Source organism: Dendrobium catenatum, unplaced genomic scaffold (assembly GCF_001605985.2).
Source record: "Dendrobium catenatum unplaced genomic scaffold, ASM160598v2 fragScaff_scaffold_1355, whole genome shotgun sequence".
NCBI lineage: Eukaryota > Viridiplantae > Streptophyta > Magnoliopsida > Asparagales > Orchidaceae > Dendrobium > Dendrobium catenatum.
In genome coordinates, this window is record NW_021319817.1 from 920,510 (window position 1) to 937,768 (window position 17,259).

The following is a 17,259-nucleotide window of genomic DNA, read 5'->3' on the forward strand; positions in this document are numbered from 1 at the left end:
GATCGTTTTGTGCACGGGCTAGTATCGAGTGGGTGGCACTCTAAGAAAACTAATATAGTTATTTATCTTCAACCTTCAAAAGTTTCTTATTGATACCTATATTAGGTTTTAAAATAATCAATTTCATTATTTTGTATTAATAATTATAACAAATGCTTAATATGAGTTACGTAAATGTTAGAAACAATGGTAACTCAAAGTTTTCCATCACATTTGGCCCCAATAACTGGAGAGGGATGCTCCCCACAATTTTTAGAAGAGATCTCAACTGTTCAGGATTTGTAACAAGATGTGTTTATTGTAAAATAATCAGAAAGGAAAATGAAAGAGGGGATGATCTCATCAAACAATTGACATTATGCTACTAATAATCTATTAGGGATTCATGTAATAGTTTTGAAACTTTTGATGTTTGAATATTCATGATGATAAGGGGCTGTTTCACAATAAGTAGGATTTAGTAAATCCTGTAAATCTAGATTTACTAAATCTCAAGGGCTAATCTTAAATTATTTGGCAATAAATTTAGGCAATAAATTGAAGGCGGTTAGTTCATCAAATACTTAAATTTAATTTGCATTTTAACAATGAGTTATTTTTTAATTCTAATTTTAATTACCATCAATAAGTTACAATAATAAATAATATAATTAGAAGTTAGTTTAGTTATTAAAAAATAATTAATGATTTAATTACTAATTATAGTACTAATTATTTAATTATTTATTTCAACACTATCGTTGTCAGGTTTGAAGCCCTGTTTGAAAAAAAAATAGAGGCTGTATTAGGTAGTTGACAATCAGCATAAAATTTGTCGAACAATCATGACATGAATCTTTTAATACCCTGGAGTGATACGCTACTTGTTCTAAATATAGAGAGGGTGGTTGCACTGATGCTCGGGTGCAGTGTTAAGTAAGCAAGTGTTTCAACATCACGGATCGATATGGGCAAATAAGTTAGTTCATAAAATTAGAATTAGGAGAAAAAATATTGAATATAAGTTCTCTTGCATGCAAATTAAATGAATTAATAGATATAATGATTCATATGAAGATGAATATTTTATATATTCAAGAAATATATGTGTTGTAGAAAAGGTTAAGGAGATTGATAGTTTAAGATTTAAACTATGGTATTCAGGTAGGAGTTATATTAGAAAATGTGTAGTTATGATTATACATAAGAGCTTGAATGATAATATTGTTGGAATAAATAGAATTATTGATATAATTATAATTTTAAAGGTTTTTAATGTTAAGATTATTAAAATTATAATTGCTTATGCTTTTAATGTAGGTTTAAATATGTGTTCAAAATTAAAATTTTAGAATAATTTTAAATATTAACAAAAATGATACCTCTTAAAGAAAAATTTTTATGAAAAGAGATTTGAATGGATATGTTGGTAGAGTTGTAAAATATTTTAAAAACATTTATGATGGTTATGAGTTTGGATCAAGTAAGAAAGGTGGAAGGACTATATTAGATTTTGCTTTAGCTTATGCTTATATAGTTGTTAGTGTGATGTCCTAGAAGCTAATTTAAAAAAATTATTCTTTTATCTTTTAATAAACAACACTAGAGCTAGCTAACCTTATTTATTAGAAATAAATAACAAAATCAAATCTAAAACATGACGGTTCTAAAATCCACATTTATATCGATAAGTGTCAATTTTTTAAAAATTTGCACCAAAATTTTCTAAATAAAATGGGCTATTTTATAAATATTATTTTATTAATTTTGGAGTTATGGATTTGAAGATATAAAATGATTTATATAATTTTTATATTTAAAACTATGTAATTTTTATAATTATATTTATATTGTATTATAAAATATCTTAAGCCATTAATGAATCCATTTAAAGCCTCTTTTCTTCATTAAATTGGGCTAGCAGAGAAATGCAATACGAGAGTGTAGGATCTTGAGATGTTCTTGAGAGCTCATCTTGAGCTCTTCTTGCAAGAGATAGAGAGGGAGAGGGAGAGGGAAGGAGAGAGATAGACAGCGATTGGGGAGGAAAATACCCAAAACTTCATTAATTTTCCCCAACCAATACATCATACAAGACCTCTATATATATAGATGTACAAGGGTGTGGTAGCATGCATGAACAACGTATCCTAAAACTAAATCAATACATAACAATCTCCACCTTGATTTAGTTTTACAAAAACAAAGAACCACTCGTCACAAGAACTCGAACTTGTTGCAATCCAACCGATTGCCCTGGACACCCGTGTGCGCTCCTACCCGCGACTTCGCACGATCTACCCGTCCACCGAGCCCCGCGCATTCACCTGCGCTCCGCTTGTCACAATCCCAAGTTCACGACCATCTTGCCTCTAAGAGGTTCTTGATGCTTCAACATGCTCCTATAATTCTCTACCTCAATCTAAACTCCAACTGAATATGAATATCTATCTTCTCCCTCATCTGAGCCTGACCAAACAGCCGGCCTGAAGCCCACGTTCCAGCTTTTCAAGACTTCTTGCGTGTTAGCCATACTTCAGCCATAAGTCTGCCTGTTCAAGATCCTGCACTTCGGCCCGCACTTCCGAAGCAGATCCAGCGACCTCATCCGCGTCGAACCTGTCTCCTGGTCCAACGACTTAGCTCGACTCCACCTTACACGAGGCACCAAGCCATCTCCGGCTTCTCTACCCCCGTTTGCAGGAACGCCCGATGAGCAAATGCCACCCGGTATGTCGCTTCCTTCATGCTTGTCCGCAAGAACCTCATGGCCTACAACACTGGACGGAACCAACACTTGTCCCAATCTCATTCTTGCCTTCCAATCTCTTGCTTGACAAACTTCTGATTTTACCATGACATCATCCTCTTCATCAGCAAGATCTTAAATTCTTTTCTGATTTTTCTTCCCATAAATCTGAATGAAAGGGTGGAAGGGTTCTTCTGTTCCCGTGCAACAGCTCAAGACCTCCTCTCTTTTTGAACAAGAACCTTCCTCCATATCCCTAGCTCTGATATCATTTTGTAGGATCTTGGAGATGTTCATGAGAGCTCATCTTGAGCTCTTCTTGCAAGAGATAGAGAGGGAGAGGGAAGGAGAGAGATAGACAGCGATTGGGGAGGAAAATACCCAAAACTTCATTAATTTTTCCCAACCAATACATCATACAAGGCCTCTATATATAGAGATGTACAAGGGTGTGATAGCATGCATGAACAACGTAAATCAATATATAACAGAGAGAAAAGTGAGAAAGAAAATAAATCCTTGAATTTGGTGGACTTAGAGCGATTTTCGTCTGTCCACTTTATTAAGAGATTTGCTCATCTCACTGTAACGAATCATTACCTTTGTTATTTCGATAATTCTATATTTTTGAGTATTTTTTGATATTTTTCTTTGAGTGATTTTGAAAAAGTAGATTTTTTATCTATTAAAAAATTTATTTTGATTTTTAAAAATAGTACTTTAGTTCAATTAAAGTTATAATATATTGTTATATATGATCTCTGGCTATGGTTCACCGATACAGATAGGGCGACACGAATATTTGACACGTCAATTCTTAAAAATACACGATACGGGCATGGTGTGGACACGTCATTATAATTTATAAATCATACATAGAAAATTAAGAAAGCAATCAAAGCTTAATATTTGAAATTAAAAAAAAATGAAAGTACCATCATTTGTAGTTTTGAAGTTTCAACTATTTAATAGAAGGAATGATATGATTAGCTTCTTCAGTGGTTTGTCTTTGAACTTCTATATCATTTTCAATAAATATCTTAGCTTCTAATTCAGGCTCATCAAGTGAAAGATTAGCAATTTCTAATATTTCCATATCATCAAGAGATTCAAATCCATCTCGGAAATGAGAGAACCTCGCTCGCAACCATGGAAGTAAATACAAAGCATCTTTTTATGATTTTTTTTCAACGGACACGCATATCAAATATGCGTGTCCTTTTGTTATTAAATAGTATTTTAATTGGATACGGAAAAGCCGTATCTGACACGTATCTGTGCCGTTTCAAAGGCGTATCCGTGTATCAGTTATCAGATACAACACACATTCGTAAATAGGTGTATCGGTGCAAAACATAGATATATGGTAATATGGTAAATTTTTGAAAATGTGAGTTGTTGTTCTGTATGGTTTTTTGTTGCCCACCGTTAGGTTATTTTTAATACTTTCTAAATTAATCCTAATTATTCTTTATTTATTACAATGCATTGAAAATGAATGTGAATATAATGTTAAGCAATAACGGGTCAATATATTACTATTATAGTACTATGATAATAATATATGTATGAGAAAAAATAAGTGAAAACTGTTATTCACTGACATTGACTGGAGATTGGTTGATATGTACAGGATGGTGGGCTGACGGACTTTCCTTTCAATGGGGCTTATTGTTATTCTTGACTTATTCTCATAATACACTGATTGAGAGTAATAAGAAGATGATTACTGTGCTGACGGGAAAAGAATGACGACTCATTTTATCGAGTTAACAATTATTGATTACTGATTACTAAAAAACACCGATTAAGTCGGAACTTTTTATTTGTTTAGTGTGACATACTGAGCATTTGATTAAGATACTGACTTGTTACTAATATAAAATAATTGGATAGGATGTATACATAGTGATATAATTATATTACATTAATATACTTTCGACAGTTTTTATCGATGCTTTGGTTTTATTGCTTTATATGATTTCTTTATGGATTAATAGTACTGATATGATGACTGCTTTATTGATTTGACATCCATATTGATTTACTAGCTTTTTATTATACTATTTTATTGTTTACAGATTATATTACTACTACATGTGAGGTTTACTATTTTTATATAGATTCATAATCTTATAAATATTATTGTTATGATTTGACTATTATCGCGTATATTGCTCTTTTGCCTTGTGTTGAGTTCAATTATAGGATTTGGTTATTTGTTAGGCTCTTGAGCTCATTATATATGGTTAAATGATTTCAGGTCAGGGAAAGAGAGCAGGAGTGTGAGTTTGATTAAGATTCCTTTATGTTTATATTTTTTTATTTTAGCTATTTTTGTGCTTAAGATAGAGTAGTTATGATATGATTGTATAGATCCTGAGTAGTGTATATAATTTAAAAAAAAAATAAATACAGATGTAAATATAGATGTTTTGAATTCTTGAATTATTTTGTTGTTTTTTTTTTATAAATGAAGTTAGATAGTTATGATATCTAGATTATTAAAAGTTAAAAGAATAATTTTTTCAAATTAAATTCTGGGACATTACGGCTAGTACTTTATTTGATAAAAGTAAATGAACATCTCATTACTTTGGTAAAATTTAGAGTGATTATTTTTTTATAAGAAAAATATATCCTTTAGATTGCAAGGATTATAAAATTATTTTAAGTGAAAGTTATGCACATAACATTACTTATAATTTTTGTCTTTAAGATGATGAAAGGATGAAATATGAAAAATAAAATTAAATGATGTCTTAAAATTGGATGGGGTCAATTTAAAAGGTAACACAAAATTTTGCAAAGTAAGATTGTAGATCTCTAGATTTTGATTATTCATGAGGAAGTTAATGTTATGTGTGAAAAAAATATCTAATGATATTAAAAATGTTGAAAAATATTTTCTTGTAATATCAAAAGGAAAAGCCCCTAATTGTAAAAATTGTTGGTGGTAAAATTAAAATGTATAAGAAAAGATAAAAAATAAAAAGCTTTGTTATAGAAATTAGTTAGATGTAAAAGCTCAGAAAATTGGAATATGTATTAAGGATGGAGAAATATGTATGTCTAAGTTGGCCAAGTAAAGAGATGAAATTAGGGATCTAGGTTAAGTGAAATGTCTTAAGGATGAAGATCAAAAAGTATTTTTATTAGAAAAAATAATTCAACATAAGTGAATGAGATATTTTGATAAGTTTTCCAATAAAGATTGTGAGAATACGATTGACTTTAGTGACCTTAGAATTCTAAATGAATATATATACATATTAGTAAAAACAAAGTTATGGAGGCTTTAAAGTAATTGAAGTGTGGAAAGATAGTTGGACCTGATGATATTCCAATGAAGGCGTGAAAATGCTTAAGAGACGTTAGAATTTCTTAGCTTACTAAACATTTTCATGTTATTTTGAAGGCTAAAAAGATGCAGATGAGTGGAGTGTGTTGGCTCCTATTTTTAAGAGTAAAGGTGATTCACAAGTGTGAATTATAGAAAAAAATAAGTTAATGTGCTAATACATTAGAATTATGGGAGAGTAATTGAGCATATGTTACGATGTGATACCAATGCTTCTCAAAATATATTTGGATTCATTCTGGGTAAGTCTTCCATGGAAGCTATGCATTTATTGAGAGGTCTAATGAAGAAGTATAGACAAAATAAGAAGGGTCTATGTATGATATTTATTGATTTAGAGAAAACATAAAATAAAATTGTAAGTGAAGTGCTATGGAGAGTTATAACAAAGAAATGTGTTAATAATATTTATATTCAACTCATTAAGGATATGTATACATGAGTTGTTACTTGTGTTCAAACACAAGGTGGTTTGATTAAGGGCTATTTGTTTGACTAAAAAAAGAATATAACGAAAGAGGGATGAATGTAAAATAAATGCATGAGATTTTTTATTTTGCTTTGTTTGAAGTGAAATGAATGCAATGCAAAGTGGTGGCCAGCGGCAAGTAACGGTGGTGGATGGTGCCCATCGACAGTGGTGACCAGCGGTGGTGGTGGCTGGCAGTGGGCAATGGCGGTGGTGGTTGGCAGTGGGCCATGGCGATGGTGGTGGCTTGTGATGGTGGTTGCTGTCGATGGTAAGCAGTTGTGGCCGATTGCGGCGGGTGGAGGGTGTTAGTGGTGGTTGGTCGTGATTGACGGCGTCGGCTTGTGGTGGTTCGTCGATGGCATTGTGTGGTGGTGTCCGCTGGAAATGGTGGTCTGCGGTGGATGATGGTGGTGGTTGGAGGCTGCGGATGGTGGTGGTGAGTGGCGAAGGTTAGTGTTGGCTAGCGATAGTGGCGGCTGACGGCAATGGCAGGCGTGTTCGTGTCTTTGCTTATTTATTTTTATATATTATTTTTAAGATATAAAAATTAGAATATCGTATTCAACCTATGTCCGTGTCCTATATTTTTAATAATTGGCGTGTCCGTATCACCATGTCCATGTTTGTGCATCATATGTTGAGGTAGAGTTTTGAATGAGCCGCTAAAAGCTTTTTCACCTCGTTTGACATTCCGTTCTTGTTCGACCAGAAGTTGCACATTTCGTCAACATTCTTCTTGTTGGATTTGAATTAACGACAAGGGCTCTCTCATTGCGAAGGACAATGAGAGAAAAGGTAAAAGCTTTTTCACCTCGTTTGACATTCCATTCTTGTTGGATCAGAAGTTGCACATTTCGTCAACATTCTTCTTGTTGTATTTGAATTAACGACAAGGGTTCTCTCATTGCGAAGGTAATCATCTTTCTCCCCTTTCATGGACTTCTTCGGCCAAAACCCGTAATCCACCGAACTATAGGATTTAGTAAATCTTGAATTTACGAAGGAAATAGAGGATTTAATTTGTTGTGAGATTTGTGTCCATTTTTTGTGTTTGACAGGATTTAGCTCAAACCTGCTTAAATTTTGCTACTAAATAGCCTCTTAACTCTTTTAAGTCTCGATTTTATCAATCATTTGACTAGTCTTGATTTTAACAATAATTTGACTTTAAGTCATAAAATAAGGAGGGATGAATGACGAATCAGGTCCTATGATCAAATGACTCAATGGAGCAGTCAAGTCAGCGGGGACATGAGTCCCCATGTTGGATCCGTGCATGCTTGTGCTAAAGATGATGCGTGGATCAATATTAAACAGTTAAAATAGTTTCAGCAAATTTCTGATTTCTTGGCTTGCTTATTTTGACTATTGTTTCTTGTTTACAGGTCCAATCTTTGTCCTAGTTTCTTCTCATTGCAGGGAATTTTGATTTTCTCCATTCTGCCTTAATCATGCAACCACTCGGTGGCCTATTTAAGCAATTTCTATTACCAACAGATTATTTTATTTTATACAAGCAGCATTGCTTCGTAGAATCTGTTTGAGATATAGTTAGCTGTTTCTGTGGCATTTTTTTTAATGTAAATGCGTTAATGTGCAGAAGCAGAATCATCCTTGTAACGTAAATCACCCTTTTAATTTAATCACGTTAACACGATATGAAACTTGATTATCTAATCAGTTCCGAATGATTGATCTGATCATGATTTGCCTCACCAACTATTTCCCAAAAGCTGCTCATTTGTTTTGCAAACTATTCTGTTTCTTTTATAATATTCCGTACGGCCTTACGACCTGTCATGTGTTGATCGGTACAAGTGGGTTATGCATCGGCTTGTATTAATAGCTCTGAGAACCGGCACCTTGGCTGCTCTAAGCAGTAGCCGGACTCATTCCATGCCACTGCGGAAAGCTACGAGAGATTATTCTGTGCGGAATCCGAATATATTCGGAGATGAATCTGAATGCGCTACGTCACCGGATGCATTGGGCCCCAGTGATGTGGCATGCCTGAATCCGCCTCCGAATACGTTCGGATTCCGAACAGAATAATTTTCCGAAAAGCTACGCCCTCTAACTGGAACTTTTATTTTATCCAGTGAACGTACACTCCTCTACGTTCGGTTTTAGACCAAAATAGCGCAATACCGAGTACCGAGTACCGAGTTGTACCGAGTTTTTTAAAAAAACTCGGTATTGCGCTGTATTGGTCTAAAACCGAACGTAGAGGAGCGCACGTTCACCGGATGTAATAAAAGTTCCTCTAACTGAGTGATCGTGTACTTCTCAAATAAATAAATAAATAAATAAACAACACTGATCTAAGTTATTCCCGAGTTTGAATTCTTTTCTTAGCTAAACACGTCTTTTATTTTTCCTGCAAATCAGCTTATGCCGTTCAATTGCCATTTTTTAGATGACAACTGAGGCTTCTACATCACTTTATTATTATCATCATTGTAATAATAATAATAATAATAATAATAATAATAATAATAATAATAATAATAATAATAATAATAATAATAATAATAATAATAATAATAATAATAATAATAATAATAATAATAATAATAATAATAATAATAATAATAATAATAATAATAATAATAATAATAATAATAATAATAATAATAATAATAATAATAATAATAATAATAATAATAATAATAATAATAATAATAATAATAATAATAATAATAATGGCATTGTAATAATCATATGGTTATTATTAATATTATTTATCATTATTATATATGTTATTAATTTAAAAGAATAGTGAGGAACTATGCACAACCTAGGCATGACAAGGATGAAGTATTGCTATAATTGATCTAAGATTGATGAAAATATTCTAACGCATCAATAACAAAGAAAAGCAAATAGCAAACTGCAGCATCTAGCATATGACACTAGTCTTAACGACTGCAATTGATAGACTTCTTAATTGAGTTTGATAGTAGACATGGCGTACAAATATGATGAAATAAGTAGAAAGGTTAATTAAAAATCCATTGATAGTTGAAATGCAGTATAACTTCAAATATAAATCGACAACAGACATATAAAGGAACGATTATAACTTCAAGAACAGCAATATTGTTCTTCTTTTTACATGTTTTACACTTTTACTAATACTTAAAATACCGCATGATTTCAATCAAATGGTGGAAATTGCGCTTAAGCATAACTGGCCGGTTCAATCCCGATTTCCGGTTCGCCGGGTTCGCAGTCCGATCGCCGGTCGGACCGGTTCAAAGCTGGTCCGTTGATTTCCTTGTTTAGGCAGATAACCGAACCGGCCGGCCGGGTGCCGATTCAACCGGTTGAACTGGCCGGTCCAGTCCGGTTTTCAAAACGTTGGTAAAAACCCTTTTTTTCTCTCTTGGTGAATGAAGACGACCACTTTTCTATGATTTGGGATCGCCGGTGCAATGGGAAAAACCTTGTCGAGCTGTTTGGTATTGAATATATCACCTTTTTGTTCTCTGCTAACTCTTCTGTGCATGAATTCTTTGATGGCAATACATGGACTCTGCCTTCTAGTTTACCATATGGAACAAAACAGAGAATTTTAAATGCCCAGGTTGTTAGCACTCTGTTTGCACTCATTACACCTGCATCCTTACCTGCGCTTGGACCATCAACTGCAACACCTTTATACAGAGGATATTCTGTTCCACTTAGCTCTTGCTATTAATGGCTTGTTCAGTAGCTTTTCCCTGTGTTTCTCTCTATATAAATGTAGTCTGTTTTATGAATTGTATCAAGGAGAAACACAAGCTGCTACAATAAAACTATCTCTTCTTCCTCATTTCTTCCTTGTTTCATCTGTTCAGCTAATTTGCAGGTGTGAAGCTAAAGTCACTGTTTAGCCTCTTTATGGTATCAGAGCACCCGCTTCATCTGCATCAGAATGGAAAATCATGATTCCTCTTCCTCTACAACTGTTCCTCCTGAAGGCAATGTCGCTGCAACCCCGACAGCACCTATATCGGCATCAATGGCTGATTTCACGATACCAGCTCCTTTGAAATTTTTAATGTCTAACCTTCAATCCATTATCAGGGTGCATCTTTCAAATGAAAACTATGGATTGTGGAGCTTACAAATTAGTAAACTGTTTGCAGCAAACGGTTTTGAAGGCTATCTCTCCGGGCAATGAGTTTGTCCGAGCAGCTTACCCACCAACCCTGAATACAAACTCTGGCAGCTTGTTCATCAGAATCTGGTATCAGCATTTCTCTCAACAATCTCTCCTTCGATACTTCCATATGTGCTTCATCTCTTAACTGCGCATGAAATATGGATCACTCTGGCAAGCAGACTCCAGCCGACAAATAGGTCTCGCGTGATCCAACTCAAAAATGAGCTTCACAACATTCAAATGAGAGATTCAACAATGACCCAATACCTAGCTCAAGTAAAAACAATTATGGATAATATATCTGCAGCTGGTTCCCGGATAGAATCCGAAGACATAATAATGTACATTCTCAATGGTCTACCGACACCATACAATCCGTTTAAAAGCTCCATTCGCACGTCTCAACTTCGTATAAGCTTGGAGGCACTGTACTCGCTCTTATGTAGCGAAGAGATAAATCAGCAGAATGAGCTTCGCCGAGATGCTCAGCTAGCATCAGATAATATGGCATTCTATTCCATTCAGACAGCTCGTGGTTGACAGAACAGGGGACGTGGAAGTTTTTCTAATGGTAGAGGCAGAGGACAAGGTTCAAGACAGCAAAATAATGCTGTTTGATCTCAGACTGATACATCAAATGCTCGTTCCACATGTCAGATTTGTGCCAAGAATGGCCACACAACCGTGAATTGCTGGTATGGTTACTTAGCTCCAGCTGCAGAACCCAGTCGTGCTCTGTTTACTCAGCCGAATCAAAACAACCCAACTGCTGAATGGATACTGGACTCTGGAGCAACAAGTCATCTCACTGCTGACTCACAAACTCTATAGCAACCCTCTGTCTACACCGGATCAGATACTGTCTCAATAGCAAATTGGAATACCCTGCCAATTCAGCACCAAGGATAATGACTTCTACCTCTACCGAATACACCCCGTAAGCTTTATCTTCAAAACATCCTTCATGTTCCGGCTTTATCCCATAATTTGCTTTCCATTCATAAATTAACCACTGACAATAATTGTTCAATCTCTTTTGATTCTCACGGCTATACTATCCAGGATCGAGCGGACCACCAAATCCTTCTTCGTGGTCGAACTCATAATGGGCTCTACTCAATCTTTACTCCCAAAATCAATGCTACTCCAACTGCCTTTCAAAGCACTACTGAATCTAGAAGTTCACCGTGGCATGCTCGTCTCGGTCACCCTCATCATCGTGTTTTACAAGTCTTAGCTCGACTAGTTCCATCTATATGTATCCCATCGAGTTCTTTCTTGTGTCGTTCATGTAATGTGGGTAAAAGCCACAAGTTACCATTTGTATCTAGTACTACTACTACTTCTACGCCTTTCTATGTTGTTCACACCGACGTTTGGGGACCTTCCCCCGTCGCATCTATTAATGGATATCATTATTTTGTTACTTTCATAGATACATATTCTCGCTTTTGTTGGGTTTATTTAATGCATTCCAAAGATCAGACATTCTCTAAATTTACACACTTTAACAACTTAATTAACAATTTGTTCAAAACTACAATCAAAATACTTCGCTCCGATGGTGGTGGTGAGTTCAACAATAATATCTTCATCAACTATCTTACATCCCATGGCATCACACACCAACAATCTTGCCCCTATACACCTGAGCAGAATGGTGTAGCTGAACGAAAGAATCGTCACCTACTTGACATTGCTAGAACTCTTCTTCATAATGCCAATCTTCCAAACTTCTTCTGGGCTGAAGCAATTCTCACGGCCAATTATCTTATGAATCAACTACCAACCAAAGCAGCAAATCTTCAAATTCCATATCACCTCCTTCATGGAAAATTACCTCAATATGATCATCTACGAACATTTGGTTGTTTGTGTGTTGACCTCATTTTTGTATGAGGTCACTAAGGCCCTTCCAAACCCCAGATTAATTCTAGATCCCAGGATCTACTCTAGATCTTAAGGTCCTTTCCTAGAGCCAGACCTTAGGATCCATTCTAGAGCCTAGGATTCCCTTAGACCCTAGATCTTAGAACCCCTCTAGATCTTAGGATCAATCTAGACTCAAATCAATCCCTACCCTTGATCCATGCCCTTTGGCCTGAAAAATGCTGGTGCCACCTACCAACGGGCAATGACTCACATTTTTGATGATTTGATACATCAAAAGGTTGAGTGTTATGTGGATGATCTTGTTATTAAAAGCCTTGGCCGAAAAGATCACTTAAAAAATCTCAGAATTGTATTTGAGAGAATTAAAAAGTTTGATCTAAAGATGAATCCTCTCAAATGTGCTTTTGGGGTCTCCTCCGGCAAATTTTTGGGGTACATTGTTCGACATCGAGGCATCGAGGTAGACCCCAATAAAATTAAAGCAATCATGGAGATGTCACCCCCGAAAAACCTGCGACAACTCCGCTCCTTGCAAGGGCAACTGGCTTTTATTCGACGATTTATATCAAATCTCTCGGGTAGGTGCCAACCATTTTCCAAGCTTATGAAAAAAGATGTTCGCTTCAGATGGGATGCTGAGTGTTAGGAAGCGTTTGACAGCATCAAAAGATACTTAATGAATCCGCCCATTCTCGTGGCGCCAATCCTGGGGAAGTCTCTTATACTGTACACGACAGCATTAGAAGAGTCCCTCGGAGCATTATTAGCCCAACATAATGAAGAAGGAAAATAAAATGCACTTTATTATATTAGTCGGAGGTTGATTGGAGCAGAGATCCGCTATTCTCCAATTGAGAAGCATTGCTTAGCGTTGATTTTTGCAGTTTAGAAACCTCGCCACTACATGCTGTCTCACAAAATCTCACTGATATCAAAGATTAATCCGCTGAAGTTCTTGATGACAAGACCAGCGTTGACAGGTCGCTGGCCAGATGGGCAGTATTATTATTGCAGTTTGATATCACGTACATACCACAAAAGGCTGTGAAAGGACAAGCCTTGGCGGATTTTCTTGCCGCACATCCTATCCCAGCAGACTCTCCACTTAATGATGATCTGCCAGATGAACAAATCATGCAAGTTGAGGAAAATGAGAAAGTACCATTTTGGGAGATGTATTTTGACGGAGCATCATCAATTAAAGCTGCCCGACCTCCAAATCTTGCTAGAGCCCAAGCTGGCGTCGGCCTAGTTTTCATCGCACCAGAAGGAGGCATAATGAGATTTTCATTCAGTCTAACTGAACCCCGAACCAACAATGAAGCTGAGTATGAAGCTTTAATTGTGGGGCTAGAGATCGCAATTAATGTCAGAATTCAAAATCTTTGAATTTTTGGCGACTCTCAACTTGTAATAAATCAAGTCTTGGGGGGTTTATAAGATTTGCAAGCTTGAATTGGCTCATTATCATAGGCAAACCCTTGAGCTCCTGAAACAGTTGCCAAATGTTGAGATAGCTCGAGTTCCTAGAGGACAGAATGGGAAAGCAGATTGTTTGGCCAAATTGGCCAAGGAGATGGCAAATACCAATGAAGAGAAGCCTATATTCACTGGGGTTTACAATCGTCGAATCTTGGAGCCTACTCTATTACAATTCCCAATGGTAGAAGAGATATCAAATCCAAGCAAGCAGCATATAATTCTAGTTGAGCCTCAACCCCTCCATCAGATTGTTATGGAAAATTATCCAGAAGAATATCATGTGGCCAAGAGACGTAAAGCTAGTCAAGCTTCAGAATCATGGTGGCATTGTTTAGATGTTGAAGTCGAAAATAATTGGAGGCAGCCATTCATTGACTACTTCAAAGAAAATAAACTCCCGACAGAAAAATCTATGGCCGCACAAATTCGGAAAAGAGCACTGCGATATGCATTTGTTAACGGCACGTTGTACCGACGGGCTTTTGACCAAATGTGGCTAAGGTGTCTAGGGGCCAAGGAAGCTGATAAAGTAGTGGTAGAAGTCCACGAAGGGCTTTGTGGTGCACATCAGTCAGATCCTAAAATGGTTGCTAAAATCAAGAGGATGGGTTATTATTGGCCAATAATGGTGACAAATTATATTGACCAAGCTAAGAGGTGCCATGAGTGTCAAATTCACGGTGATGTTATTCATCAGCCGCCAAATCCACTGCACCCAACAGTAGCTTCGTGGCCATTTGAATGTTGGGGAACCAATATAATTGGACCGATAGATCCACCATCATCAGCGGGACATCGTTTCATTCTAGTAGTGACGGATTACTTTCCAAGTGGACAGAAGCAGCTCCATTCAAAGAAGTCACGTCCGAGCATGTGATTAACTTCTTCGCCCATAATATCGTCTACAGATTTGGTGTACCGCACCGTGTGATCTCAGACAACGGCATAGCATTCAAAAGCACTAAAATATACAAGTTCGTTGAGCGTTACAAGATCGATTGGCGATATTCATCAATATACAATCCAAGGGCCAATGGCTTGGCAGAGGCTTTTAACAAGATGATGGTAAAACTATTAAAGAAGATCCTCACCAAAAATAAAAGAGAGTGGCACACTAAAATGGTGGAGGCACTCTGGGCGTATCGTATTACTTATAAGACGCCGACTAAAGCCACTCCCTACTCACTGGTGTTTGGGGTTGAAGCTGTATTTCCATTGGAAATTGAGCTACCATCACTCCGTGTAGCTATCCAGTATGATCTGACTCAGGAGCAAAATGCTCGATTAAGAACGGAGGAACTCGATGCACTCGATGAAGTCAGATTACAAGCTCAACAGAATTTGGAGATTTATCGGGCGAGGATGACGAAATCATTTGATCGAATGGTACGCCATCGAGCATTTCAAGAAGAGGAATTGGTCTTGGTGCTGAGAAGGCCAATCATCCCACACCAAAAAATTGTTGGAAAATTTGTGTCCAATTGGGAAGGCCCATTCGTCATTGAGAAGGTGTACCTAGGAGGAGTTTATCAATTGATTGACCTGGAGGGTCAAAGGCCAATGCCTCCAATTAACGGTCGATACTTGAAGAAGTATCATACATAGGAATCAACATGTATTAAAAATTTTGTTGTGTATCTGACAAATGCCCACTAGCATATGTAAAGCATATATAATTCGAGATTCTCTTGTGACCCAAGAATGCATTTAAAAAAAAAATAAAATTGGGGGCATTTTAAATATTTATTCGGGTCGACATCGCGCTACGTGCCGAGATCCCCGAATAAATATTTAAAACTCCAGAATATCAATTTTGCGAAAAAAAAGACTGGGGGCATTTTAAATATTTATTCGGGTCGACATCGCGCTGCATGCCGAGATCCCCGAATAAATATTTAAAACTCCAAAATATCAATTTTGCAAAAAAAAAAAATTGGGGGCATTTTAAATATTTATTGGGGTCGACATCGCGCTGTGTGCCGAAATCCCCGAATAAATATTTAAAACCCCAGAATATCAATTAAAAAAAAATTGGGGCATTTTAAATATTTATTCTGGTCGACATCGCGCAGCGTGCCGAGATCCCCGAATAAATATTTAAAACTCCAAAATATCAATTTTGCAAAAAAAAAAAAAACTGGGTGCATTTTAAATATTTATTCGGGTCGACATCGCGCTGCGAGCCGAGATCCCCGAATAAATATTTAAAACTCCAGAATATCAATTTTGCAAAAAAAATAAATTGAGGGTATTTTAAATATTTATTCGGGTCGACATCGCACTACGTGCAGAGATCCCCGAATAAATATTTAAAATCATCAGCTACAAACATCCTTTTAAATCTGGAAGTGATAACTTCTATTATCAGTATATATATGAGTGATTTTCTCTAAAGTTCAGGACATCTCTCCTTCCAGTGTACTAAGATTTCTAAGTCAAAAGAGAGACTTTTTGTGATTATGCACTTCAACAAATTGAGCCAAAAAGCTTGAAGTTTTTTCAACAACCTGAAGCTTAAGGTTCGAATGGGTGTAAAAGGTCGGATCCAACACACCCAAATATGGCAGGATCGCTGGCAACTCCGTCTACTCAACACGCTATAAGAAAGGCCGTAGTAGCGGAACCCCCACTTTTGTTAACCTATCAGTAAGGACTGCAAGAAGAACGAAAGCTGATTTGATTCAATGAATTCTAGGGGTCATAGTCTACAAGACTCTCCTAATTGACTGGAGAATCAGAATTCCAGTGGATAAGAGTAGTCTCGAACACCTACCAAATGTCCGTAGATTCCAAGTTTTCAACCACAAATGATGACTTCAAATCTACTAATTTCAGAAGAGTGAGTATTGGGGAGCATATTTCCCATAGCTCGAGTCTGAAGTCTGAATGGGTGTAAAAGGCCGGATCCAACACGCCCAAATATGGCCAGATCAATGCCAGTTCTGTCTACTCAATACGCCATAAGAAAGGCCGCAGTAGAGGGACCCCGTTTCAGCAACTAGAAGACAAAAGAGCTACTAAATCCTAGCTTGCCTAATCTGATGAACTCAAGTGACTCAGATTAAAGGTCTTCTCAAATGATTAAGGGTTAAGATACTATCCACATTTGGTGCTATCAACTAAATCTAAAAACCTACAAATCTTTCATCAAGTCCGCCACACAAAGCATAGACAGA

The 17,259-nt window shown here is 36.3% G+C and overlaps 2 protein-coding genes across 2 annotated transcripts in view; both read left to right on the forward strand.

The window, feature by feature from the left end:
- Positions 1-8,276, forward strand: part of LOC110095422 (probable DNA primase large subunit) — a 39,143-nt gene extending 30,867 nt beyond the window's left edge. The window contains exon 6 of the mRNA XM_028699663.1: positions 7,947-8,276. Within this exon, the coding sequence (XP_028555496.1) occupies positions 7,947-7,964 (18 nt within the window). The 3' untranslated portion in view covers positions 7,965-8,276. The remainder of the gene's footprint in view (positions 1-7,946) is intronic.
- A 4,566-nt stretch (positions 8,277-12,842) lies between these two features.
- Positions 12,843-15,688, forward strand: LOC110095423. The gene is made up of 4 exons (XM_020820962.2): positions 12,843-13,179; positions 13,554-13,929; positions 14,075-14,740; positions 14,857-15,688. The coding sequence occupies exons 1-4, from the start codon at positions 12,843-12,845 to the stop codon at positions 15,686-15,688; spliced, it is 2,211 nt and encodes a 736-aa protein (XP_020676621.2).
- Positions 15,689-17,259: the final 1,571 nt, after the last annotated feature.